At 52.6% G+C, this 26,191-nt stretch overlaps 13 protein-coding genes across 13 annotated transcripts; 5 read left to right on the top strand and 8 right to left on the bottom strand.

Moving 5' to 3' along the window:
- Positions 1-719: 719 nt before the first annotated feature.
- On the bottom strand, positions 720-1,748 carry RHO25_006717 (uncharacterized protein; the record flags this gene model as incomplete). The annotated part of the gene is made up of 1 exon (XM_023597522.1): positions 720-1,748. The coding sequence occupies one exon, from the start codon at positions 1,746-1,748 to the stop codon at positions 720-722; it is 1,029 nt and encodes a 342-aa protein (XP_023452160.1).
- A 1,246-nt stretch (positions 1,749-2,994) lies between these two features.
- On the bottom strand, positions 2,995-3,913 carry RHO25_006716 (uncharacterized protein; the record flags this gene model as incomplete). The annotated part of the gene is made up of 3 exons (XM_065602831.1): positions 2,995-3,640; positions 3,694-3,801; positions 3,864-3,913. 3 exons carry the CDS (start codon positions 3,911-3,913, stop codon positions 2,995-2,997), a joined length of 804 nt encoding a protein of 267 aa, XP_065458903.1.
- Positions 3,914-4,510: 597 nt separating this feature from the next.
- Positions 4,511-5,332, bottom strand: RHO25_006715 (uncharacterized protein; the record flags this gene model as incomplete). The annotated part of the gene is made up of 1 exon (XM_023597521.2): positions 4,511-5,332. One exon carries the CDS (start codon positions 5,330-5,332, stop codon positions 4,511-4,513), a length of 822 nt encoding a protein of 273 aa, XP_023452161.1.
- Positions 5,333-5,651: 319 nt separating this feature from the next.
- Positions 5,652-7,832, top strand: RHO25_006714 (uncharacterized protein; the record flags this gene model as incomplete). Its single annotated transcript, XM_023597520.2, has 1 exon — positions 5,652-7,832. One exon carries the CDS (start codon positions 5,652-5,654, stop codon positions 7,830-7,832), a length of 2,181 nt encoding a protein of 726 aa, XP_023452164.1.
- Positions 7,833-8,037: 205 nt separating this feature from the next.
- Positions 8,038-9,503, bottom strand: RHO25_006713 (uncharacterized protein; the record flags this gene model as incomplete). The annotated part of the gene is made up of 3 exons (XM_065602830.1): positions 8,038-9,192; positions 9,252-9,339; positions 9,391-9,503. The coding sequence occupies 3 exons, from the start codon at positions 9,501-9,503 to the stop codon at positions 8,038-8,040; spliced, it is 1,356 nt and encodes a 451-aa protein (XP_065458902.1).
- Positions 9,504-9,765: 262 nt separating this feature from the next.
- RHO25_006712 (uncharacterized protein) lies at positions 9,766-10,673 on the bottom strand (the record flags this gene model as incomplete). Its single annotated transcript, XM_023597518.2, has 2 exons — positions 9,766-10,173; positions 10,227-10,673. The coding sequence occupies 2 exons, from the start codon at positions 10,671-10,673 to the stop codon at positions 9,766-9,768; spliced, it is 855 nt and encodes a 284-aa protein (XP_023452162.2).
- A 14-nt stretch (positions 10,674-10,687) lies between these two features.
- On the bottom strand, positions 10,688-12,031 carry RHO25_006711 (uncharacterized protein; the record flags this gene model as incomplete). The annotated part of the gene is made up of 2 exons (XM_065602829.1): positions 10,688-11,740; positions 11,987-12,031. The coding sequence occupies 2 exons, from the start codon at positions 12,029-12,031 to the stop codon at positions 10,688-10,690; spliced, it is 1,098 nt and encodes a 365-aa protein (XP_065458901.1).
- A 2,928-nt stretch (positions 12,032-14,959) lies between these two features.
- RHO25_006710 (uncharacterized protein) lies at positions 14,960-16,172 on the top strand (the record flags this gene model as incomplete). The annotated part of the gene is made up of 2 exons (XM_023597517.2): positions 14,960-15,145; positions 15,195-16,172. 2 exons carry the CDS (start codon positions 14,960-14,962, stop codon positions 16,170-16,172), a joined length of 1,164 nt encoding a protein of 387 aa, XP_023452043.2.
- Positions 16,173-16,232: 60 nt separating this feature from the next.
- On the top strand, positions 16,233-17,156 carry RHO25_006709 (uncharacterized protein; the record flags this gene model as incomplete). The annotated part of the gene is made up of 2 exons (XM_023597516.2): positions 16,233-16,657; positions 16,721-17,156. The coding sequence occupies 2 exons, from the start codon at positions 16,233-16,235 to the stop codon at positions 17,154-17,156; spliced, it is 861 nt and encodes a 286-aa protein (XP_023452168.2).
- Positions 17,157-17,550: 394 nt separating this feature from the next.
- RHO25_006708 (uncharacterized protein) lies at positions 17,551-18,138 on the bottom strand (the record flags this gene model as incomplete). Its single annotated transcript, XM_023597515.1, has 2 exons — positions 17,551-17,749; positions 17,843-18,138. 2 exons carry the CDS (start codon positions 18,136-18,138, stop codon positions 17,551-17,553), a joined length of 495 nt encoding a protein of 164 aa, XP_023452044.1.
- Positions 18,139-18,659: 521 nt separating this feature from the next.
- Positions 18,660-20,300, bottom strand: RHO25_006707 (uncharacterized protein; the record flags this gene model as incomplete). Its single annotated transcript, XM_023597514.1, has 5 exons — positions 18,660-19,142; positions 19,193-19,523; positions 19,573-19,616; positions 19,666-20,053; positions 20,104-20,300. The coding sequence occupies 5 exons, from the start codon at positions 20,298-20,300 to the stop codon at positions 18,660-18,662; spliced, it is 1,443 nt and encodes a 480-aa protein (XP_023452166.1).
- Positions 20,301-21,788: 1,488 nt separating this feature from the next.
- Positions 21,789-23,660, top strand: RHO25_006706 (uncharacterized protein; the record flags this gene model as incomplete). Its single annotated transcript, XM_023597513.2, has 1 exon — positions 21,789-23,660. The coding sequence occupies one exon, from the start codon at positions 21,789-21,791 to the stop codon at positions 23,658-23,660; it is 1,872 nt and encodes a 623-aa protein (XP_023452167.1).
- Positions 23,661-24,338: 678 nt separating this feature from the next.
- RHO25_006705 (uncharacterized protein) lies at positions 24,339-26,167 on the top strand (the record flags this gene model as incomplete). Its single annotated transcript, XM_023597512.2, has 2 exons — positions 24,339-24,566; positions 24,617-26,167. 2 exons carry the CDS (start codon positions 24,339-24,341, stop codon positions 26,165-26,167), a joined length of 1,779 nt encoding a protein of 592 aa, XP_023452246.1.
- Positions 26,168-26,191: the final 24 nt, after the last annotated feature.

The following is a 26,191-nucleotide window of genomic DNA, read 5'->3' as shown; positions in this document are numbered from 1 at the left end:
TTGGCCAAACATTCACAAGATCTCAAATTCCTCCACCGGGGTCATCATCCTCAATCCGTGCCCCAAAACCCCACCTATCCGACCCTGTACAAGACTGCGCCAAATGCATCTTCAATCCTCTTTCCAGTGGCCGTCTCCTCCGAGTCTCGTCCTGCCGTTACCCTTGAGGAAACTCAAGGTGGTCCTCTCTTCCTCCTCAATCCCCCGAACTTCGGCCCAGAAATTCCATCTGTCCATCCCCGTACAAAATGCGCCAAACGCAGATCCAGTCCTCTCCCCTCCATGGTCCATCTGCCTCTCGTCCTGCCGTTACCCTTGAGGAAACTCAAGGTGGTCCTCTCTTCCTCGTCAATCCCCCGAACTTCGGCCCAGAAATTCCATCTGTCCATCCCCGTACAAAAATGCGCCAAACGCAGATCCAGTCCTCTCCCCTCCATGGTCCATCTGCCTCTCGTCCTGCCGTTACCCTTGAGGAAACTCAAGGTGGTCCTCTCTTCCTCGTCGATACCCAGCCCTGTGCCCAAAGGCCCCATATGAACACACCTGTACAAGATGGCGCCACACGCGACATGTAGCCTTCCTTTCTCATGTTGAAGCTCTGCAGTTCCATGCTCCGCCACCTGTTCCTCCTGTCGTTTCCCTGCCGTTGCCCTCGAGTCTCCCCAAGGTGGTCCTCTCTTCCTGGTCAATTTCCAACAATGGCACCCCAAATTACTCATCTATCCACCTCTGTACAAAAATGCATCAAATATCTCGTCAAGCCACGCTTCATCAATAACCTGCAGCCTATGAAGCGTCTTCCCAGACGTCGTCATGAAAGACGCTCGTCCTGCGGTCACCCCCTCGCTTGCATCGTCATCCTTCCCCATTCCCAAAGTCATCAACTCCAAGGTCTCTGTCGCAACGCAGTAATCAAACCCTGGAGCTTGCAACGTCCTGTTGAGAATCATCGGCTGGCCTCCAAACAACCACTTCTCCAATGCCCACCCCATCTCCACGAATCCGTCCTCTTCCCACGCCATCTCGCTCCATGGACATCGAGCCGCGGCGCAAATAGCGTGCGCGAGCTCGTGCACGATCGTAGCAGCGATGATGAAAATTCGTCGCAGTACGTCATGTTTTGCTCCTCCTGCGAAATCGATCCCATCGAGATATTTCGCGTTCAGCCTGATGATGGCACTTCCTGGGTGAAAGCGATCCTTTCCTTTCAACGGCTCTGGAATTGTCTCGCCGAAACAATCACAGCCGGTTTGCATCTCGTGACCACACTCGAGAACGATGTTCTCGAGCGATCGCAGTCGAGCTCTTGTCTTTTCGTGGTCGGCTGGTGAGAGTTCGGTATACTTGTCATTCCCCATACGGCCGAAGATAACCAGTCCGGTCTGAGGGTCCGCGAGGCCACCATGCTCGAAGAGTGCATGCCAGAAGACCATCGCGCGGCGGCTCTCAAAAAAGTGAGACGCCAGCACGATGGATGGCAGCAGTCGAACGTAATCCGAGTCATCCATGGCGATCCAGCGGCGACGTCTCAGGAGAGGCGTGATGTAGGCATTTGCGCTGCCGTACAACAGCATGGCGACGTCGTATGGCGTGTCGGCGGAGATGATGTGGCGGTTGATCAACATCTCCCAGTATTCGCGGTCCTTCTGTGCTTCCGTCGTCTTCTGGTATTCGTCCTTATCGTCCAGGACGCTCTTGGATGGCCCGGAGAGGCACATGGCCGCGAAAAGTCTGGTGATGTCTTCCATCTTGTCGGTCTCTCTGCGAGAGTTCTGCCTTCGATAGTCTTGGTATGCGTAAACGCAGTGGCGTCGAAAGGCTTGCTGTCTCTGAGAGTTCTGGTCGATCGCTTTGTGAGAGTTGTGTTGACTCTGAGTCGTGTGGCTGTCGCTTTGGATGTGAACTCGAAATGTGAATGTTCGTGTTCGGTGCTCGACATGTTGAGGGGATAGGTGCCGTATATATGGATGCACTCCGAGTGTGAAATCTCTGCTTCTAAGGACTTGTTACTTTAAGGACAAACCATGGAAGTGATTGAGGCCACGATCACGTGCCAAGACTTTCACATGCGTAGCCATTCACTTCACCACTCAAATGACCTTTGAGTCGGGTGAGCTCTCTCAAGACCATCGCTAAGAACTACACCCCTCTCTGAGGATCTGGACCGTTCCTCGCTCACGAGGTTGGGAACGAGCCGAGCCCCGTGAGAACAATCGCGCGAAGGCAAAAAGTATACTTTTCTCTGGAGAGGTAGACGCTTCCACGCTTACGAGGTTGACCGCGAGCTAAACATTCGTAGGAAAGACCGCAAGAAGTGAGAAGGCCGGGCGTATACTTTCTCTGCAGAGATGGAAGCTTCCACGCTTACGAGGTTGGCTATGGACCGAGCGTTTCCTGAGCATAATCGCGAGAAGCATTTCCTTTCTCTCAGAAAGCGAAAGGTACCTCTGCCTCTTAGCATGACGAAGAACCAAAAAGGCGCCAAAAAGAGCTTTCTGAGACACGCTGGTACGTTTACATCCGATCCTGAGGACCTCGTCGACCGTTTTCGGCCTTCTGTGGTGGCCTCAATGCGTAGTGGGGTCGAAGTGCCGCGAGGGCTTCCGCTAGAAAAGCTTGTCCGTAAACACGATGGGTTGTATAAGATTGCAGAATAGAGGTTTGATATGAGAAGAAAACGAAAACGCAATAGCAAGTTGGATGATTCTGAAGCATGAAATTTGCTGTATGACAGGATACTTCTCCCAACGCGCGTTGCCGGGATTGGCCGCTCTGCATCTTATTTCACCACGAGCCACCTCTCAGCTTTGGCGCAAGAAAGCAGACCTTTGTAGGAAAAGAAAGAAAAGTGCATGCTCATCGGCTTGTGTCCGGGCACAACTGTGTCGTGGAAGTTGGTGGTAATTGCCACTCCTTTCCAATACGGATTGCGACCATCCTTTCGCCATGTTCATTCAGCCCGTTCCAGAATCTCGAGATCCAGGGCTTCTGGCCTTACTGGCGGAAGTATTGTCGGTGCTTATCGCAACTCTCTTCGACAATGGCTTTGACCTCAGCCATGACCACTCGAACGTCTTTTTCCACGTTGCGGAGGCCCCATGGGCATCGATGGAAGGAAAGCCGGTCCGTGAATTTTGCTCCCTGACAAAGCAACATTCGGCGCCAGCTTCCGTTGCGCCAGTGCTTGATGGGATAGACTCGCATTGCGATTCGCGTCAGGAACCGTGTGTGTAATGGTCGTCTCACACAAATGACGATTTCCCCTGAGCTATGCCTGCAGTCCCGACCTATTTCACATTGACTAACTCTGTGAGGGAACAAGGGATTCCAGCGGATGACCTCGTTGGAAGTGTCGGGCTGTGGTGGCTCAGCTTGGAAGAACAGCTTCCTCTGGAGTGCGTGGGAGCGATTGATGACGTGGTCCCAGGTCTTGTTGGTGCGTTGAAGACGGAGAATCGTGCCGTTATCTGCTTGAAGCAAGATCTGCTCAAGCAGCTCGTATGTTCCAAAGACCACGGAAGCGGCAGTAAGCTCGATCTTCAGCTCGTCCGTGGTAAGTAGACTGTCGCGACGGTCGGCATGATTCGTTCCTGGGTCGACGCTCTCTCCCAAAGTTACACTATTGCCAGTTGCGGGTTCACTGGGAAGATCAGCATCAAAGTAGCTCGTAAAAAGGAAGGAGGATGCTCATACCGGGAGCCTTCACACTCAGTGTCGCTCACACCAGCGGCTTCAAGACGTTCCTTAAAGAAGGAGTCGCCATACTCTTCACAAGCGGCGGACTGGTGTTGGTCGGAAGTCCTGCTTGCCAACATCAGCTCATGAAAGAGAAGAACAAGAAACGTAGAAGAGGAGGGTCCTACTCCTGGCTGAGTTCCCTTGTCGAAAGTGGCTGTTGATGATGCAGCGGCATCTTGCAGTCGAGCGTTCAGCGACAGGCTTCCTTGACTGATTGCTGGAGCAAGGTGCAAAGTAATGATTATCGTTATGTAGATAGATGCTTGGTGAGATCTTGGTGGAGGAGGTGGTGGTATGATTGCAAAAAAATTGCTCCAAGTTAAGGTCAGGCTAAGGCTCCAGTCTCATGAGCTATTCAAGTGAGTTTCGATGCATGTGCAGAGTGAGTTTTCATGTGCAAGCGTACCAACATCATGTAAGTCTGCTGCGGCATCTTTATGGGTCTTGTCTGCGAACTGAGGCAACGTCAAGGCTGCAGTCTGGTGGACTATCATGTGCGAAATTACTTGCATTCGATCGAGGTCTGGTGCCTGCGGAAGTAAGTGTTCACATGCAAGCTCAAGTGAGCTGGGAGCATATTCAGGGTCATGGAAGATCCCTTGTGATGTTCAGATTTGGTGGTCAGCAGTGGATCAGGACGTAGGTAGCAACGCGCTTCAGATTGCGACCCTCAGCATGATAAATGCATCGCGTTAGACTGTGATCACTCTGGGATATCATTAGCTTCGTCTCTATGCAACACATCAATTACTCTGTACAGTGCGCCCCAAAATTACGCCAACACGGCCAAAAGCACGACGGCCAAGACAATGGCGAGGATGATTAACAAACAGCACGCTTTCCCTCTTGCGCTCTTCTGATGTCTCGCAGCTGTCCTCAGTTGTTGATCCGCGTTCCTTGTGTCATCCCTCGTCTGCGTTACGTTCTCCGAAATGATATCCAGTTGCCCGCCTTGATCATGTATCATGGTCGCCACATCCCGGAACAGCTCATTCAACTCCGACACGCTGCTCTCAATATTCCTTATCTCCGACTCTCGCTCAATGATCAAACTTTCCTGGAAGTCGACCTCATTCTGGTCCGCCAGCCGTAACTGTTCCTGCTGCTGCAATTGCTGTTGTTGCCCGGTCAATTGTGTGCCACCGGGAGATGTGACGCCCTCCGAGTCCAAAGCAGCTTTGGCGGCGGACTGTGATGCGCGCTGCTTTTCTAGTGCGCTGCGCTGGAGGGTTTGGAATTCTTCGAGAGACGCTCGGAATTCGGTTGCCAATTTCCCAGCGGTGTACTTTTGAGTGGGATTCAGGTCATGCCAGCTCTGGACCTTCTTCAGTCCCTCGCCAACTTCCTTGAAGGCATCTTGTGTTTCGGAGAGCAGATCCTGTAGCCGCTCCCGCACGCGATCTGTCTCGCGTCTTGTGCCGAGTAGTCCTATTTGACTGCTGAGGCGAGAGATGTTGGATGTCAAGGAGAAGAGCTTGTTGGAGATCCCATCGGTATAGCGCTGAAACTCTGGGTCGTCGGCGTATTGTGGGTCGTCATTGCGACGCCACGTCGTCGGCTGAGATTCGAGATTTGAGGAGTCGTTGAAGGACATGGTTGCGACGGCGGTGGAGGAGGATTGTGCTGCCGTCGACGTGTGTATACAGTGCACCAGATGGCGATGCCTGGTGGACGCAGCGCATGTGACGTGCCTGCCGATCGCTGCGAAAGCTTGTCTGGGGTGCTGTGTTTTGGAGCACGTGCCATCGCGCGGGTTTCGTCTCTCTGCACAGCAACCAACACTAACTACCAAAAATCCTGTTCGTTCGCAACAAGATTCTCGCTGCCTGGCACGCGCGATATCACCGTCGCTCCTTGATTCCGCTCCGCTCACCATGATCTGAACACGCTCCGCCCCACGCCGACTCTCCGCAATGGCAACGACACTCACTTTGACCATGGCCGACAAAGGCCGCAGCAACCTCTTCGCTGCACCGCCCGCGCCTGTTGTCCAGCAAGGGCGCGTCAAAGCCTACAAGGACTTCCTCACCCCCGCCTTCCACCGTCGATTCTGCTCCGCCGCCGGCCTCGCCCTCCTCGTCTGCCTCGCCGACTCCTGGTGGCTGTCCAACTCGAGACATTTCCTCTGGTCATGGTTTCCACTCGGGCCCGCGGGCATTCGCGCCACGCTTCTTTTTCTTCCATGCCTGATGGTTTTCATTGTCCGTCTGGCGAACATGCATCTTGGAGCCCGAACCAGCGCGAGCTCAGCTCAAGCTGTCTATGAGATGGTGGGCACAAAGGGTTTGGCCAAGACCCTCTCCATCGTGTTCTGGTACTGGACGAGCGCCTTCATGTTTGGCGAGATCTACATCTGGACGCGATCGAACGATGCCGAACTGAGCCTGGTCGACGTTGGCAAAGAGTGGGAACGTCCACAACTGAATGAGAATTCAATAGCCTTGCGTTGTTTGTTTGTCAGCTTGGCCATTTCTCAGACCTTCCTCCACATCTGGCGAGACTACGATCAGGTGCGAATTGGAGACGATACCAAACAGCAGGTGTACGATGTTGCTGCGCTGAAGGAAGTGCTTGGACCGAACGCCAAATGGCTCCCAGAAGCGCTCTTGCAAATGGTCGCCCGAACGAGGACCATCGTGTCAAGATCCTTCAACCTCACTATTGTCGCCGTATGCATTCTACCTATCCCGCTGTACTATGGCCTCCTGCGACGCATCGCCTGGAGCCTGACCTTCAGCTTTGCTCGAATTTTCTACTCGCAGCTGCAATCTGACGACAGACCGACTGGCTTATCACACCTTGGCCGCCTCACTAGACAGGCCTCCTTCTCTTCCTTCATGCTCGTCTCACTGTGGGAAGTCTCCAACGCTGCCTTTGATATCTTCACCGCTCAACCGCCGCTGAGGAAGGGTCAGGCATTGACCAGCGAGATCAAGGATGCAAGGGGCGTGATACTTCACAAAAGTAAGGACCCGAATGGTAGTCTACTGACTGGTCTGAAGAGCAAGCGGGAAACAAATAAGAGCTTTGCATTATGGGAGCTGTATCTGATCACCACGCAATTCGAGAGTCGAAGAAAGACGATATACACTGAGGTCGATCGTGCAGGAGGGAGCACGTGGTCGCAGGTATGCAACCTCTGCTTGGCCGAGATTTCGGGAGTACAACAACGCATTGAAGAGGAAATTGCTCCAGCAGAGTACAAAAAGAAGCTGCAAGCAGACAAGATTCACGAAGTGCAGCCGCCAGTCATGCCAAGGCCCGAGGATGACACAGCGATGAAGAGAATCGCAGATCGACAGGTCATACAGGATGGTATGCTTGAGACCAGGCAGAAGCCGGACTTTTACAACACGGTCGGCAACCTGGCACGTTCAATTGGGCAACAACCAGGTGCTCAGAATCCTATCCTTCCACGAGCCCAGAGGGCCATCGAATGGAGCCGAGATCGGGTTGTGCCTCAAGAGTATCAAGAGCGCCTTCGACCCCAACAGCTCGAGAAACAGGCCAGCGGCAAGCTAATTGAGCTTCTCAAGACTCCCGTAGGCATTTCCTTTCGCCAGACCTTTGCCAAGAGAGTCAATTCTGTGGTCTTTGGCGCACCTATCAGCCAGCAGACGAATATCACACATGCGGCCCAGTCGCTTAGTCAGTTGGCTGTGCTCTCACTGAAAGAAGATGATTTCGGTCTGGCACAGAAGGATATCGCAACCATCATGCGCACATTCACATCTGTCATTACGACGATCGAGAAGTTCGTCAAAGAATTGGCACCGCACTGGACAGACGTGGAATTTCTGGACGCAAGGGATCGGAACGTGAAAGAGGTCGACGAGCTGCTTGATGTGCTGAAGAAGGGTCTGGAAGAGATATTGCTTGCTTTCGGCGAGTACGCGGAGACACTCCAACTCAGCAGGAAAGAGGTGCGTGAGGCACGGGAGGCGAGTACAAAAGCCTACAAACATCCTGTTCCTGAGATAGAGCAAGCCCGAACGACGAAACAGCCTCCGAGACCGCAGGAACAACCTCGAGAACAAAGGCGGGTAGAGCAGCGACCCGAGATGAGAGAACGGCGGCGACAGCAGCAGCGATAGACTTTGCTGTTACTCTACATCCCGTCTTCTCAAAGCGAAATTACGTATGATACCAATGAATGTACTTTTCAACACTCCATTCGATCTCTGAACCTTGTTACTACGGAATTGAGAGTGAAGATATGTGGTGCGCCGTGCTCATCTCTATCCAACCCAGCATGGCCATGACTTTGTCATCGTTCTGTCCCAGCGATCAGTCAGTCCATCAGACCTTCACCCACAGCCCAGCCTTCTTCGTCCACCTCGCCATACCCAACGACACTCCACCAGCTAGCAAGGCCGCACCCGCGAAAGCTGCCAGCGCAAAGTATCCCCTCTCGACCAACTCTCCCGCAATCGGCGGCCCAAACAGTCCCGTAAGACTGACACTCGCCAACGTCAACCCAACCGCAGTCCCCCTCAACTCCGGCCTCTCCGTCGTCAAAACCGTCGCACAAGCCAACTGTAAGCTCAAAATTGCCCCGGACGTAAACCCATACGCGACTACCCAAACTACAAGTCCCGCAGAACTTGTCGCCGTGGTCCAGCAGAACGTCACAACTCCCGAGATGGTCGCAGATATGGCGAGAGTGTTGAAGTGACCGAGATAGTGATCTGCGAGGAACCCGGGGATGACTCGACCACACATCGAAGCTGCATTGAGGATGGAAACGAGGTGGAAGGCGAAATCCTCCGATTTGCGGAGCGAGGTGGCGGCGTAGACTGGGATGTAGTAGAGAGGGGTGAAGAAGCCAAAGTAGGCGATTGCGAGGCCGATGCAGAGGAGGATGAAGGGTGGTTGTTTGAGAGGGGTGAGATCTTTCTTGGCTTTCTTGGTCGTATCGGCTTCTCCTTTCTCTTGTTCGGCGGCGGCGTCGACAGGATCCGTTTCGGTCTTGGTTGAAATCGGCTTGCGCACAGTGAGCAGGACAATTGCCATCAAAGGAAGCAAAACGAATCCGATAATTCGCATCGTCCAGCCGAAGGACAAGTTATCTTTATTGAGCATCTGGTCCAAGGTGATAGGCCAAACGATGCCACCCAGACTCGATCCGGCTATTGAGAGACCTTGTGCCAGACCTCGGTTGCGCTCGAAGTACAATGGTACGATCGTTGATGTTGGGATTGCAATGAATGACATTCCAACGCCGAGGAGGACGGCTTGTGCAAGGAAGAATTGGTAGTACTCCCGACAGAGCGAAATCATGAAGATGGCCACGGCTTCGAGAATACATCCGATGAGGATTGGAATCGTCGGCCCGAATCGATCTGCGAGAATTCCTGCGGGAACTGCGCATGCGAAGACCATGAAGTTGGCGAATGCACCTATCCATGAGATCTGGAAGTTGCTGTATGTTGGCAGATAGTGGGCGGTGTAGTACTGTTCCGTGTTAGCTATCCTTCTGGTGACTTATGGACAGGCGGCGATGGAGAGCATACCTGCTGGAAGACGCCATATGCGTTGATGAAGCCGACAGTGATGAAATACGCCAATGCGCTGCCGCACAATGCCGACACTGAGCGCCAACTGCGAATTCCATTAGCTTTGACAGATGTTGTTCGAAAGCATCAGTCGCACCTGACTTCTGACTTGTGACTCTCCGAGTGTACTGCGCTGTTGTTCCGAGATGTGTCGACACTGTCGGACATTTTGACGTCCTTGGTCGTTGAGTCGCTGTGTTCGGCGTCCATGACTGTTCAAATGAAGGTTGTGGCGCACAAGCGAGCAATCGCTGACTATTGTTTGTTGAACAAGGCACTGCTTGCTGCATTGAATAAATAATGCTCGCACTCTTCAATTGCTTCGGACTGTCCATGGAAGGATTCATTGTGTGGGCGAGAGGGATTTATGTTTTGACCAAAGGCATGCCGATCGGACCCACATTAAATAGGGTCGCATGCCACTCTTCGCCTGCATTGTCTTGTTGTGGACTCGAGAAACGCGTTCGATGATTCATATCGGCTGCATGTCGAGGTCGGATAGGATAGCATCCCAGGTCTGAGCGTCGAGCGTCGGGCCAGCATTCATAAAGTCTTGCCACATGCTGTCGAAATCGATATCATTGGCTTCCATACCTGGGAACCCGTTGGGAAGGTCAACAGATATGCCGTTGGAGCCGTTGGCAGCTGTCTCGGTAGGTCCGAGACTGTGGGCTTGTTGAGTTGTGTTGGGCAAGACCACATTGTGTTTCCGGAGTACGTTTAGGAGAGATTCGTGAAAGCGTCGGCCTATGGGCGAGGACTCTTTTGCGTCGTCCATTATCTGGAGACTCTCGCGCACCTCTACGAGTGTTGCGCCATTGATCTCATCCCTGTTGATGCACAGGTCCATCACTAGCACGATTGTGGCAAGGAAGAGATGCTAGAGAACGATCAGACACTGGGCTTGCGCTGAGCTCAAAACACTATACACACCTGTAGTAGGCCACCAAGTCGTAATTTCTGTGCTACCAGTGACTTGTCGTTCTGTATGGCGTGCCGACGAGCCTCAAATACGGTACGCGCAGCCTGCAAACCGGCAGCACGAGATGCTGCAAAACACGGATGCGTTTTCACTCTAACAAGAAAAGGCATGTGCAGCTTGCAGCGTCTTGTATTAAGCATCAAATGTATCAGCAATCGCTGAGCGTCCATTGCTGTTGCCGCGTGCTCTCCGTATGATTCCTTCAGCTGTGCTAATGAAGTGTCCAGACGCATGAAATGTGGAAGTTCACGTGTCTGAGATTCAAATTTCAGGTCAAGAGCGAGTATCGTCTGAGGGTCAATGTCGCTGGGATCGGTAAACTGGAGTTTGGTCCATAGATCGTCTGCAATTTCGCGGCAAGTGGTCGCAAGCCGAATCCTCTGGAGGTAGTAAGACATCACAGTAGGCTCAGTCAAAGGTCGAGCGAACTCTGACCCTCTTGTGTTGAGATCTTCCGGGTTGAGATTTCGAGGGGGTTCACATGCATGGTGCGGATGGTATATGTGCCCTCTTGAGGGCCTCCCATGAATGCTAGAAGCCAGTCTGTGCACGCCAAGTGCCACCAGACCTTTCGTTGCACTTCTTTGGTGATGGTTTCTGCTTGACTCAAATTCGCAGTCGCTGCTTGAGGGCTGTCAGTCCTGTGAAGGCCAAGAGAGCGAGCCATGGTTATCGCAGAAGAGTGCATTAGCCCAACTCGTGCTGTGAACCCCTCTATATGATAGAAGAGGAATGTCAGCATGATCATGCCTTGGACGCTTTCGATAGTGTACGAGGCAGTCGCGAGATGCATCTGCTGCATCGCATATAGTCCTTGCTCTGCCCAGTGAGCAGCCGCCTTGTGAGCTGGCTCCAATTCGTGGAACAGTTCAGTGCCCCAAGATCGGCCCGTGGTAGACCAGTAGAATGTCAGGCAAGCACAAATCCCCAGAATAAGGCAGAGTATTCCTGGATCAACTTCACGCCCGGCTTCCAGATCACTGTAAGCCCGATTGACCGCATCACGAGTGCTGTCAATGTGTACAATGTGTTGCATAGCATCTAGCGCCTTTGCGTATGCATCGAGGAAACTCATTGCTAGATCATAGGTAGGCATACTTATAGTGCAGACCTGAGCCTGTTGGCTAGATGCTAGAGATTGTTCCAGTGTTTCGAGTCGGATTGAAACACGGTCGGCGAAGCGCGGCAAAATGGTATCGGATGGCGCGCCCACAGATTCGAGCCAGTGGGAGTCTTCGTCTGCCTGAGCAGCCTCCGTTCTTGCTATGTTGGGCGTGCCATTTGAGGAGCCCCGGACGGAGCTCGCGGAAGCTGACGCAGCTGTGGAGTGATGGGCTTGGAATACCGCTTGCTCGAGACGGTCGAGTCGAGCTCTGATAGCCTGATTTTCAGCTCGAAGGCCATCTTCGTTGGAAGCCGCTGCGGAGTTTGCCGGTCTCTCGCCCCGGTACTCGCAATGAACCTTCTGTGAGTAGTCGATAGAAAATCAGCATACGCGTGTGTCAGATGGCTGTGACGAGCTATCACAACGACAAATCCAGGTCTCTAAGTGACGAGTTGGTGCGGAAGTCGGACTGTGTGCCGCCCCGAGTTTTGACTTACGCGGCTCTTGCAGTTCGAGCACGGAGATTGCCTGTCGCATCTATCGAGCTGTATCAGAAAGCAATGAATCAGCCAGGCGTGCAGCTTCCAATTTACTTCAGCTTCTTACTGCGACAAAGCTGGCAGGACACAGGATCTTGCCGTGGTCGATCATGACTACGCGCTGGCGGCATTGTTGGATGTTGGAGATGCCTCAAGTCCATTCTGCAAGATGAGCGCGGACGCGATGTGGCATGGTGGATGCAAGGACGCGATCTCGGTGCATTTTGACCCGTCCCACTACTTTACGTTATGACGAAAATCACCAATATGGCAGTAGGTAGATTAGAGACTCAAGCTTTGAATCTATGAGGTGGGAAAGGGTGCGACTGCAGACTTGAAGCAGTGAACGTGTATCTGTAGCGTCAAAGTTGGCTTGCAAGACCAGGCCAGCCGTACCGTCGGCGCCGGCTCGAACATTTTCAGTCCGCCAAAGACTACAAACGGCGTAGGCACAACCACCTTCACTTGCTTAGGGCATATGCGGTGGCAGCTGAAGTAACGCAGACAGTTGACGCCCGTCTGTGATTGAGCAGGACGATATATTGGAACAACGGATTCAAGCTAACCAGTCGCGCGCGTGCGGCTAATCACCTTTTGTCCGCCAACTCGTCTTGCTGGAGCCGAAGGTGGGGCGGTCGGTCTAGTAGTTTCTGTACTACCTTTCGCGACCTTGAGGTTGCATACAATCTCGGATACCCTAATTCGTGTCCTCTCCTAAGGTACCGTGTTCGAAGCTGGCCTCGAGTACTAGGGTGGCTACCTTATAGCTAGCAAGACCGCAAGACAGCAAGATAGCAAGAAATTGGGAAACAAGGTACTAGCGACGGGGGCGTCGTCTCTTAGGAGGGGACTAGCAGGACGATATATTGGAACAACGGATTCAAGCCAACCAGTCGCGCGCGTGCGGCTAATTACCTTTTGTCCGCCAACTCGTCTTGCTGATTGATAACGTTGTCGTAATTGGCTTTGTGCTTTGTGTTGTGCCCTCAAGATCCCCTCAGAGAGTCTCTCTTGGTCCCGAAACCTGAGATATTGTAGGCTGCCAGGCTGAGGTGCTAGGCATGAAGGAAGTTGGATTTGCGACGGTGGTCACTGTAAGCATAGGGTTGAATAGCGTCCGCGGCGAGTCGTATTCCAGGGGCGTCGATCATGAGAGTCTTGCAGCTGCATAGGGAAGGAATTTTCTCGAGCAGGTGATCAAGTCCGTGCGTGCACGTACCAGCAAACAGGAGGTCATTGATGCCATTGTTCGGCAGCCGGCCAAGCATTGCGAATGGATCTCAATCTAGAATCACCGCGGCCCTCATCTACTTCCATCAACACTGTGGTAATCACGTACGCCCGACCAAAGCGCAGCGGATCCTGAACAGACCCAGCAATGCATTCTCGACCACATCGCAGTCGGCGATTCGAGCATTCGACGAAGGATCGAAGCGACCGTGACTGCCATGGAAATATGCGAAACGGTCACGCGAGTCCGCGAACAACGCGAGCGGCCCTCGGTGGCCAGACGCGTGTGGAACATGCGCAAGCGGATTTGATCGCACCTCCTGAATGCTCTGGACCTACAACTGCCTGGACGTCGCTTGCACTCTGAATTGCCTGACGCAGCTGCAGAACACCTAGAGCTGCGAGGTGGTGGAGTGAACAGTCCTGAGGCGGTGGAGGCTCGGCGGGATCGGTGTTGCTGCGGGAAGCTTAATGGGTGACGTTTATAAACAGAAAGTTCGGCGGCACTATCACTCAATAGCCAGAGCTCCGTGAAGTCGACAACCACAACAAGTAATGCACAGCGACTGCTTAGAACGCAAGTTCTACCGCCATGAAATCCTTGCATCTTGTTATTCCGAGGCGTCCGAAAGGGCTGCATACTCGAAGCGCGGGTCGCGCGTGCTATTGTTTTGTTTTGCCGTTGAGGTTTGGGGTTCGAGTTCGACTGCGGGCATCGCCAATCCTTCCAATCTTTTCGCAAATCTTTTTGCAGATCTTCCTGCTCGACTTCGACATCGCGCGTCCAAGCCTGGCGCACAACATGAATTGCTTTTTTTTCCGCTCGCACTACCGACCATTGATGGGGTGCATCCTTTGCGACGACGTGACTTTCGCCGAGATCACTCTTTTGCTCGAGAAACCTGATCATGCATATCGTCCAAGGATCCGCCCGACTTGGGCCCCCAACAAGGCTACCCAGAAGAGAATTCGCAGCTGTATCTCCTATGCTGCGCCCACATGGTCGGAAAAGGGGCTCTGTGCTGGCGAATGACTTCGTTGGTTTTCGATCGTAGCCGGGCTGGCCCGAAGATTTGATGCATCACAAGACCAGCGGATATTATGCAGAGAGGTTGCGGTCGTGGGATTTGCAAACACCTCGAATCAACAAGCCAGCAATGCAATCACAAGTGATGGTCTGCAGATTGGCATGACTTGGAGTGACTCGTCATACCTTGCAGGCTTGTTGTTTTTTGAATGCTCGCCGAGCTTCACACCATCTGGTCGAGAGCTTGTGCCGTATTCGCGTTGTCTTCACTCCTTTTCATCGGCCATCCTTGGTCGTGAGAATCGGCATTCAGACAGCGCTATGCTGCTGAGTACATTGCACGTCATCAGCGCTGATCCTTTGCACTGGCTGGCTGGACTCCCGCCCCATGATTGCGATGATCGTAGTACTCAATGAGAGCTCTACTGAGTGTTTGAATTCGCGCTCTTCAGCATGCAGGCAAAATGCCAACATGAGCTGTATGCTCAGCGCGAGGGAGTCCGACGAACACGCCTGACATGAAGTTCGAAATACAAGAGCTCTTCATAATGGTATATGAAGCTTTGGTGAAAGTGGAGGTGAGAACGAATCTGAAGTGAAGGCAGCAAACGGGACGTGAAGTGGCTGCAGCTCGCGTGCGCTAGCGTCTTGGCGCGACCCCTAGTGGGGCGATGAATCCAGGGACCGCCTTCTGGAATATTGGGCTTGATGGTGAGCATTGCTTCGCACGCTCTGTGCTTCACCGTCCATTTCCCTGCGACCGAGACATCATCCGCCGCCGAGATGTCATCCTCAGTCACTACCGCAACCGGCTCGAAATCACAGTCGACTCACCGCACACGCCACCAATCCGAGAAAGAGCAGGCCTCGGTCTCACGCATTGGAGAAGCCCAGGATGACTTCTTTTGGACATACACAGAAGAGCCGCACAGAACGAGGAGGCAGGCAATAATAAAGGCGCATCCGGAGGTGCGTACGACGCGATCCAGTTGACAGCTCATACGCTGACAAAGGACAGGTTCTGAAACTCTGCGGACCTGAGCCATTGACCATTCCGCTTGTCCTTGCAGTGGTTGGTCTTCAAATCGCCTGTGCATATGCGCTCAGAGACAGTCCAGTGCTGTCATGGCCGTTTCTGCTTACAGCATACGTGATTGGCGCTACGGCCAACCAGAATCTGTTCCTAGCGATACACGAGATCTCCCATAACCTGGCCTTCAAGTCTCCGCTTGCCAACAGGCTGTTTGCAATTGTTGCCAATCTGCCAATTGGTATCCCATACTCGGCCTCCTTTAGGCCTTACCACTTGACTCACCACAAGTCACTCGGCGTCGACGGACTGGATACGGATCTGCCTACTGCGCTGGAAGCCTGGTTCCTGGACTCTGTTGCAGGCAAGGCATTCTTTGCGACGTTTCAGATCCTCTTCTACGCCCTACGACCCATGATGGTGTACAATCTACCACTGACGAAGATACATGCACTGAACATCGCAGCGCAGTTGCTGTTCGACTATCTGATCGTGCAGAACTTTGGAGGGAAGGCCTTGGGATACTTCATCATGAGCTCTTTCCTGGCAGGGTCCCTGCACCCATGCGCAGGACACTTCATTGCGGAGCACTATGTTTTCTCGCAACACCAGAGATCGCAAGAGGCAAAGTCTTCAGAGGCCGCAAAACTGGCGCCACCACCAGCAGAGACCTATTCGTACTACGGAATCCTGAACCTGGTGACTTACAATGTCGGTCTGCACAACGAGCACCATGACTTTCCTGCCATTCCGTGGACCAGACTATGGAAGCTCAACAGGATCGCAAATGAGTTTTACTCAGATCTGCCTTGCCACTACAGTTGGTCCGGGGTGATTTGGCAGTTCATTATGGACAAGGAGGTTGGACTGTGGTGCCGAGTCAAGAGGAAGGAGGGCGGTCGCAAGGTCGGAGGTGTAGAGACGCAAGACGAAAGCCACAGACTACCTATAGAGATTACAAGATAAACAGCATTGTAAGTGCTGATTGGCAATATGGTTGATCATATATGCAAACAAGTATTATGCATGGTGCACACGAAAGTGAAGTGTGAATGGCAGTCGCCTGAAACCAGATCAGCTGAGCTGCAGCCCACCTCGGAGCTGGAAGCTCGGCTGGCGCTTGACTCAACATCCACATCCACGAACGCTTCTATAGCAAACACGACACTCAGAAACATGGCTGACATGACGCGAATAGTGCCGATCACACACAATATGCTGGTCGCGAGCAGTAATGGCGCGTCAGTGGAGCTGCCACGAGCACCGACAAGCAAGACGGAATTGGGCGCAAAGCCTCAAACGGCACATGTCTTGCCGACACCCTCGCGCCTCTTGCAACTTCCAGCAGAGTTGAGAAACCGCATCTATCGGCTCGTGTTGCACACAGCGGGAGAAGAAGATCGCATCATTGTCACAGAGTTTGGCCACGAGCGGCCGGCGCTGCTGCAGACGTAAGTCCCATCTTCACTGCGCGAGTCCATGGAAGCTCCCCAACATTAACCGGTACTTGACAGATGTAAGAAGATCCGAAATGAAGCTCTCAAGATATACTACTACGAAAACTCCTTCCGCATCGACATGAACTCCTACGACTCCGCTCTCTTGGCAAGATTCACGCGCAAACTACGAGACCTGGGCCTGGAGACCCACAGCGCCAAGCCAGCGAAGGAATACGTCGAGTGCTATCTACGTTATGGTGACCGCGAACCGAACTGGGCCAACTTACTGCAGTGGATGAAGTTCGTGCACAGTGGACTTGTCCCTCCTAGGAAGCTCACGCCTGCTGAGCGATGGGCTTCGGGCCGGCATAGCACAGTGCGAATTGTGATTTCGTCGATGAACAATATGGTAAGGTGTCTTGCGGATAGGCCCTGGGAAGAAGTGAAGAAGCTATTGGAAGATCAGAGAGTGGTGCTTGCTACTACGAACGCAAGGTGGATGGATGACTGAGGTGCGCATTGTGAAGCTGCTCCAGTGCCCGATCAGCAGGAGCTATTACCCCGAACGGGTCTTTGCGGCGAAGCAGTATCCGGACTTGAAGCTGAGAACTGGAGGATCTCCTCTCGTTGTGGGAGAGGCATACTTTTTGACACGTGTTTCGAGTGGAAGCCAAACCGGACCGAGCTTGGACGAGAAGCCGGCGTGTTCAACATGTGTCCGTGTCAGAACGCGCATGCAGGGTGACCCAGTCGTCACTGGATATTGGCGAATACGGTGGACCGTGACGGAGCAGAGGAAAGCATCAAAACGCGCAAGTTCTTGCAGAATATGGCAACTAGTGCGAGGAGATCATTGATCAAACTTGTGGTCACAGAGACTTCAGCCCGCGCCGAACATCCGTACCTCATTTACCATTCGTCTGCTCCAGCACCCCTCTCTGCTTGATCTCGACCAACATATCGGCAAAATCCTCGTCACCTGCCTTTGCCTTCTCTTCGAATGCTTGCCAGTTGTCTTTCAACCACTGCACATCTTGTCCTGCAGGTGGCAGTGTGAAGCCAGCTTCCCAGCCCGCAGTCAATGAACCAAGGATGAAGACTCCTCTACAGAATCGGAGGATAGTGGTCAGCATTCGTGTTCTAACGTTTGCATGAAACCCACTGCACCAGTCTTAGAAATACAATGGCTCGACTCACCTCAACTCTGCCTCTGGTACAATCTTCTCCCAAGCGGCCACGACCTCCTCACATAGTTGGTCCCAGTCTTTCTGAGTCCTGCTTGGTCCTACACGCACGTTTGCCGAGATGGAGTTTCCCTTTCTTGGCTTTCCGGCTACGTATGTATTGATCTTACTCTGGTCTACAAATCCCACATTCACGAACAGGCGTGGCGTGGTGAATTTTGTTGAGTGAATCGTAGTCAGAGCCTCTGCCAGTGAGTCCTGTTGGGCTTGAGAGAGTGGAGTGACGTGGCGGACTTCGTAGAACGGCATCCTTTCCTGGTTTCAATGGCAAGAGCAGATGTGTTTAGAGTTTAGCAGATCAACGGAATCGATAATTGTATTCACGCTTCAGCCGTAGTGGAGAGATTGCTCGTTCTGTGATGAAGAAAGCGTCAGATTGATAAGGTCTTGGAAAATTGCGCAAGAAAGAAGTTGGCAGGAACTGCCGTCTACGGTTGCGAATACATACTGCATTCACGTACGTGAATAGTAATCGAGCTGTTGTCCGAGGTTGGAAGCTCAGAAGGTAACAGGGAAGATGATGAGGAGCATGAGAGTTTGTTACGACAGCTTGGGTAGGAAGGAGGGAGTGTAGATTCATGGGTGATGGTGCAGTGCAGTAGCGCATAAGCATATTCCATGAAGCTTGTCCGAGCATCCGGACTTTTGGAGAGCTAGCTCTTGTCAGCACTATGTGCGCTCAACATTGAAGGTATCGTAAAGCTTCAAATATTCGTATAAGGTTCGCAGATCTACAGCTCCATAGAGTCTATTTTTACTGTATGTTATGCTCACAGAGTATACCTGAATCCCGGTACTCCTTCAATGATGATCAAGCCCTTCGCCTGCTGTCGATTCTTGTGCCACATGTATACACTCGTAGTAGCGACGCTCAAAATCGTCACACTCGCGCATGTGAAGCACGTATACAAGCCAGGTCTGTAAGTTGGGCTGTCTTGTGAGCGAAAGGCCACGGTGCCTATCACGCCACCGATGCCGCCCCAGGCTACGATCGTCGCAGAGGTGAAAGCTCTCTTCCACTGGCCGACCACGTTGTTGGCCTGGTATGTCATACTTGCTGGGACGTTGGAGTTGCAGCCGGCAGTGATCAGAAACGCGCCAAAATAGCGGACGTATGGCTGCTCAGCATATCCGAGGACTGCTACGCCGATGATCTCGAGGAGAGCGTTGAAGATGAGCACGTGGCCACGGATGTTGTACTTGTCTGAAACCCAGCTTGTTGCGAAGCCAAGAAGAAATGAGAAGGCGTAGCACTGCGGAATACGTCAGCAGAATTCGGACGAACATTTCATGGGGGTCATACTGGAGCAGTCAGGCATTGCGACTGCACGACACTGAACCCCAAGGAATCTCTGAGGATGATCGGGAGAAAGTAGCTGACGGCATAAGTCACCGCACCAGACATCCCGAAATTGATCCCGAACAACCAGATTTTCCAGTCTTTGGCTTGCGAGAGGTAGTGCTTGAGGTTGAAAGGCGTGACGTGGGCATCTGCTCTGTCGCGCTCAACCCTGTCAATCATGATCTTGATTTCGTCTTCCTTGAGGAACCATTTCGTTCTGTAAGCTTCTTCAGGAAAGTCGATCAGAAACAGATAGCCGAGACCGGCTATGATGACCGTCACGATTCCTTCCCTGTCTGGAATTAGAATGTGAGCCTTGGGCAATGGTGATATCGACTGACCATATGAAGATCCACTGCCAGCCCGGACGCCCTGCAACTCCATCCTGGACTGAAGTCAGCTTTGTGCAAGAGGAAGCGATGCCGAACGCATACCATTTGTTGCAATCCATAGGCTAGCACGCCGCCGAAACCACCGACGCTGTTGCCAACCAGATAAAAGAATGCATTACGCTTCGCAACCTCTCTCCTAGTATACCACATGGCTACCAGAAATATGGCAGATGGGAAAAAGCAACTCTCGAACATTCCGAGGAGCACACGCAAGGCAATCAGAGGCGTCCAGGTTTCCACCAGGCCAAAGCCAACGACAACCAGACCAAAGGCCAACGTGATACCGGCGAGGAATGGCCGGGGACCGAGCTTGCGTGCTAAAACTGTAGCCACGAAGTTGAAGAGAACATAGGTAGGGAAGAAGACCAACACTATGACCTGATACCGGTTGCCAATGAGGTTGAGATCGTCGTCCATTCCGGCAATGACACTGGAAACTTTTTAGCAGGTCTTGCTGCAAACCGAACAGTGTTTACGCACGCGTTCGGCAGATTATTTCGATCAATCTGGTTGACGATATACATCAAGGCCAGCATAGCGGACAGTCTGATGTCCACTTTCCGCTTGATTTTCTTCACTCGTGGGTCTTCCCATCCTTCGTCTTGCTGAGCAACCACAATATCCTCGGACTGAATCTCGGCATGGTAGCCATCTGACAATTCCTTCGATTTGTCCATTTTTCGTGAACAAAGTGCGAAGGGATGGGAAATTGGGGAACAGGAAACAAGAGAGACGTTAGATGGCTATTGAGGGAGCGGCATGTCAGCGTGGCCGAGAGATTTAGGCGAAGCACAGCTGCATGCTGCCATGCGGAGGATGATCTTGTCCATCTCTTGCTTGTTCCGTACTGCCAACGCGGGTAGCACGAGGTTGCTGTCGAATAGCATCTCGCTGCGGCTCTGCTAGTTGTTGGCTGAGCCCGGTAAAAATGAGTAGGAGGCTTAATGCCAAGGCCAAGAGTGATGATCGCCCGAGGTTATGGTGAGGGCTGCATGCGGAGTCTCTGCTGTGCTCTCACAGCTCTTGATGATGCTCTACCTTCCCACTTGCCACGTTCTCTCCAGTCATAGCCACGTGCGGCAGACCCCGAGTCTGCCGAATGGCGCTCTTGCGTGGCCAGATTGTGCTGATCTATTGGTGATGGAAACGGCAATCGTTCTGATGAACATGGCATCAACTGAAGTGACGAGGCCAACTACATGACCTTAGCAGCATAGACAATAGTTCCACGGAAGCAGGGCACCACATTGGCGAGAACTCGGGAGCTGCATTGTCCCATTTAGTCTGCATCTGCTGCGCTGGAGATTATATAACGTTTGGTCTGAACGGCGGTGTGAATAGATTTTCGCATTATTGTTGCGGTTCTGGCATACGCCTAAAGCAGCGCCCAGTGCGTCATCAGCTCGTGCACAGAGCTCATAACATGCACGCGTGTTACTTTCGTAGAGCTACAGCACATGCTGTCCTCCTGATGAGCCGTAGGACAATCTTGCTCGGTGTGCTTGAATTATCGAAGCTCTCATCGTCACGAAATAGCAGCACCGAGCGGGAGCGAGGCATTGACAAGGACTTGAGCCGGAGAACTGTGTTCGCGGTGAGAGTATTGCCAGCAAAGCGATGATGAGGGTAACTGTGAAGTAGTAATCAGGAGAGGGAAGCGAAGGATCTGATGACTGATGACAGATAGCAGATAGCCGGTCCGCCCGACCACGACTTCTGCTCCGCTTCGGCCCGGTGAGCGCTAAGGCCAAATCGCATTGCGAGATTGTGCAATGTCTAAATTTGCATAGCTTGTGGGCTCCGCGGCCTCTTCCAGCCGAGCACATCTATCCACCGCTGTGGCTACGCAGAAAAGCAAGCGAGGAGAGAAGCACCAGCAAGGGGCTCAAGGAGAATGCAAAGGTGGCACTGGTTGTGGCAGACCGCGCGTCGGGGGCACTCGTAGGGCAGAGCTTCGCGCCGCCACACACGACAAGGAACTTCTTGTGGCATCTCAGCACTCGCTAGCTGCCGTCTCCTTGGCCGGATCCGTTTTGCTGGAAAGACGGGCTGTCTTTTGCTTGGACGCACTTCGCGCCGCGGACCACAGACACGGCGTCACTCCAGGAAATGCAACTTCTTCCACGACACTCCCTCACACAGCGGACTGGCGACCTGTCGCGCTGATGATTTTTTCAAAGTTACGTGGCTTTACCGGATACGGGAGCACAGGAAACCGCCAGCAAATTTGGCGGATACTTTCATCAAAGGTTGCGAAAGTCGTAGCCACTACGATCGTTGCATTTTTGGTCGCATGGCTCTGGATACGAGGCTTCCGCCTGAGCTATTTCTACCACAACGGCTTCTCAGGCTCCTCATCGCCTCTAGCTGCCCTTGACGATACGACAGCACCAAATTACCAGCTCGATCAACAGCTTCCGATCGGCAAAGGCCGTCTGCACCTCCTCATACCGGCCACCAGCACCAACTCAGAACTATGCAAATTGCTGCTTTCGGCGCAGATCTTGGGCTACCCAACACCGGTGCTTATCAACTATGGCGATCACGAAGCTACTGATGGATATGTCCAGCACCTCGCGAAAGTGGAAGGCATCCTCCGCTATCTTGAGAAACTCGAAGCCTCGGATGAGTACCAGGAGGATCTAGTTCTGATCATAGACGGCTACGATATCTGGTTTCAACTACGGCCAGACGTCCTTCTCAAGAGATTCTTCGCCATCAATGCAGCTGCAAATGCGAGAACGATTGAGCGCTATGGAGAACAAATCTTTGTCGAGCAGGAGATGTACCAAAGTGTCGTATTTGGGCCAGACAAGCTGTGTTGGCCTGTAGACTTCAGCCGTCCTGCCTGCTGGGCTGTGCCAGAAAGTACAATGTCCTACTCAGCATTTGGCCCAGTGTACGATCGGGAAAACCGCGACAAGAATCCTCCCAAATGGCTCAATAGCGGTACAATTTTGGGCACTGTCAAAGACCTCGTGAACATTTTCAATGCCACACTGGAGGCAATCCACTTCAACCATGTGACAGACTCTGATCAATTCTACTTTGCCAACCTCTTTGGAGACCAGGAATACCAACGTCTGCTTAACAGGCCAGATTTACTGGAAGTGGCAAAGAATAGGGTGTACTACGATCATGAGGACCCGAACAACAACACATTAATCCGTACAGAGCCCATAACTTTCGGTAGACGGACAGAATACCATATCGGCATAGACTACGATTCCACGATGTTCCAGACTCTGGCGTTTTGGAAAGGTCAGCTTGCGTGGACACGACAGACAGATTCTTGGTCTCCTCCAGCGGATGCACATCACGACCCAGTGAACCCGTGGGACATCAACATCAGTGAGGATATTCTGGCTTCCCGACCACCATTTGAATCTCTGGACGCTGGCTTGAACAACATAAATTCAACACCGGCCGGCTGGGAAAGCGTCGAACTTGGCTATAATGTTTTGACACACCAGCATCCTGTACTACTGCACGTCACTGGAAACCCAGCAGAGAAGTTCTTCCGCAAGTATTGGTGGCGCAGGATGTGGTTCCAAAAGAAAGCAGCTGAGCTGAGGGTCGCGACACATAGTCTTGATGAGAGGCTCATTTCGAAGGAGCCGATTGCGAACCTGCTCTGGTATAATGCTGAGCCTGTGGAGGACGCAGAGGAGATTGTCGACGGCGGCAAAGGAGGTGCATGGACTGACCGACGCGGCTGGCTAAGCTGGAGGCGGCTTTGCAAGGCTACTGAAGAAGTCCTGTTTCAGCCAGGCGACGATGAGGCTTATCATCCGACAAAGATACAGAAACACGAGCCGCTTATTCCGAAACCACGCCCGCCTGACCCTCCTCCGTCGCAAGACGGAGTGGTCCCCGAATCCGAGCCTGTCGCCGAACAAGTTCCTCAAGAAGGAGCGTTTCCATTCGAAGGACAGCCTCAAGAAGCAGCAGCAGGTGTCTCGCCGGCAGGAGCAGCAGAAGGGTTGGCAGGTCAAGAATTCCAGCAACGGCAGGCTGCACAGCCTGGCGAGCAATAATTTGCGAGAATGTCCAGCGACAGAGGTACTCTCTGGTCTCAGCATTTGTGTTCCATTTGATAGCGTTCATAGCGGGATATACGGCCGAGGTCGATCAAATTCTGCCCAGCTTCTCCATCTTCGTTCAGCGTCCAGCACACGTCTGCCATTTCTGGCCTTGTGCCACACATCCAGTCAGCTTGTGCGACGCATCCGTCTCAGCCGTTCCGTGTCCTCATCAGCCTCGGCGGCGCCACGGTACGCAAATCAAGCCCGGCAGGCCAGTACCGAGTTGTCTTGGCACCACTGCAGAATGTGGCTCCCAGATCTTCATTGGTGAGTGATCCGTCGTGTCTTGGTGCGCCTGCTGCTAATCTCGACCCTGACACCGACCGACGTCTTGGCCAGCAGCGATTATCCGACTTTTCGAAGTCTACTTTTCTGTGGCTGCAGCATCCTTTCCGCGAAAGCCATGCAGGACTCCCGTCGCTAATCCCTTTCCGGGTGGCACAGGAGAAGTCGTGGACCCAAAATCCAATTTTCCCACCCTAAGCACTGCTCATCTACGCCAGATGTGTCGTGCGACCTGTAGTTGGCCTACAGGATATGATATTCGATACCTTCTGTGCCGGAACCTTGGCTGGATAAACTTTGCGACACGATACTGCACAGCCCGGAAGACAAGGGACAGGGATCAATATGACCATGCGGCAGCGGTCGTGGTCTTCGGCCGCTTCAGAAGCTGCTGCCAAAAAGGCAGAAGAGGCTGCCTCTCTTCTGACGTCTCATGAAGGCCGTACGTCTGACCCTGGTACCAATGAAGACGGAGGCTCGAGGACTGGCATAAGAGCAATCGTCATGCTGCAAGGCAAGCCATTTTTCTTCCTGGTTTTCACGTGGATCTTATTCATTGTGTATATTCTTCATGTTAGTATACATCCTACAGCTCCGAGATACCGATTACTCATACTGCCTAGCCTTCATCACCGAGTTTAACATCAATTGCGACAGCCGTAAAAGAAGTAACAGATATCTCTGGGTCAAAACAGAACCATACAATCAGCAAAAACCCTCCAGCAAATTTGCACCTCGTGGTGCCAGCATCTAAGGCCGATGTCAACCTCTGCAAAGTCATGGTCAGCGCGGGAATTCTGGGCTATCCCGATCCTGTTGTCGTGAATTGGGGAGAAGACTTTGACGATCCAAAGTATGTCGAAGGTGGTTCCCACTTGGCCAAGGTGACTGGAATAGCACAATATTTCAACCACCTTGACCCGGCAAAGGATGATGACCTGGTACTCATGATAGATGGCTACGATATTTGGCTTCAGCTCCGGCCTCAGACACTGGTAGATCGCTACTTTGCTGTCAACAAGCGAGCAGACGAACGCATAGCCAAGGAACTTGGAACTGCTGCGAAGGAGCACAATATTCATCAAGAGATCATCTTTGGGTGCCAGAAGCGCTGCTGGCCATGGACAGAGAAGGATCCGCCTTGCTATGCTGTGCCGTTCTCCAGTCTTCCTGAAGACGTTTATGGCCCGGAAACAGATACAGACATTGGAAACCAGGCGAACCCTTTCATCAAGATTCGCCCGCGCTTCATCAATTCGGGCGTGGCAATGGGAACTGTCAAGGCGATGCGCAAAATGTTCAACCAGGCTCGCGACCTTCTCACAAATGACCCCTTCGAGGCGAACATGGGCTCAGACCAGTACATCTTCTCCCACATTCTCGGAGACCAGGAAGTCTGGCGTGAAGCTTTACGTCAAGACTCGCGCAACAACCTCCAAAAGATGAAAGAAAAACTGGAAGGCGGATACGAACCTCTGCACCCCTTCGTCCCATCCCATGTAGAAGAAGTCCGAAAGAAAGCCGCTCTCCGCCCAGACAAAAATTTCGAGTTCGGCATCGGTCTCGACTACAGAATGGAAATCGGACTCAACACAGTCTTCTCCGAAGATGACACAGCCTGGCTACACTGGAACGACACAACAGAGCTCGAACTAGCCGAACAACGCGAAAACATTCCTCCAACGCATCCTTACGGAGTCACAAATCAGACTCTCGCAAAGGATATCACAGACACACAGCCCCCGTTCTGGACCTTCAACCACGATCCCAAATTCCCACGCTGGATGAACTGGACCGAAGTCCCATTGTTCACGAACATCTGGACAGGAATTGTCCCCGCAGTCATCCATCACAATGCACACAGAGACGGCCGCAAAGCTTTACGAGAGACGTGGTGGAATGAAACTTGGTACGCGGGCTACACGAGATATCTGTACGATGCGCATATTTGGGAACCCGTCATGCCGATTGCGTATGGAGGTTACGATGAAGATAGCATGAGGCAGTACTGGCCGGATGAGAGATGGAGAGGGGGTGGAAGGGTACCTTCCGCGAACCCGGAGGAAGACGATTTCCAATCAAGATGGATCAAATTTGATGAGATCTGCAGACCATTTCATGAGGAAATATTTAGGGATGGGAGGGGTGAGTGGATTTTACCAGATGTTCATTAACTTATGCTCCGTGTAGCAAGTAGA

Source organism: Cercospora beticola, chromosome 4 (assembly GCF_033473495.1).
Source record: "Cercospora beticola chromosome 4, complete sequence".
Lineage (NCBI taxonomy): Eukaryota > Fungi > Ascomycota > Dothideomycetes > Mycosphaerellales > Mycosphaerellaceae > Cercospora > Cercospora beticola.
This window is presented reverse-complemented; position numbering and strand designations above follow the sequence as displayed.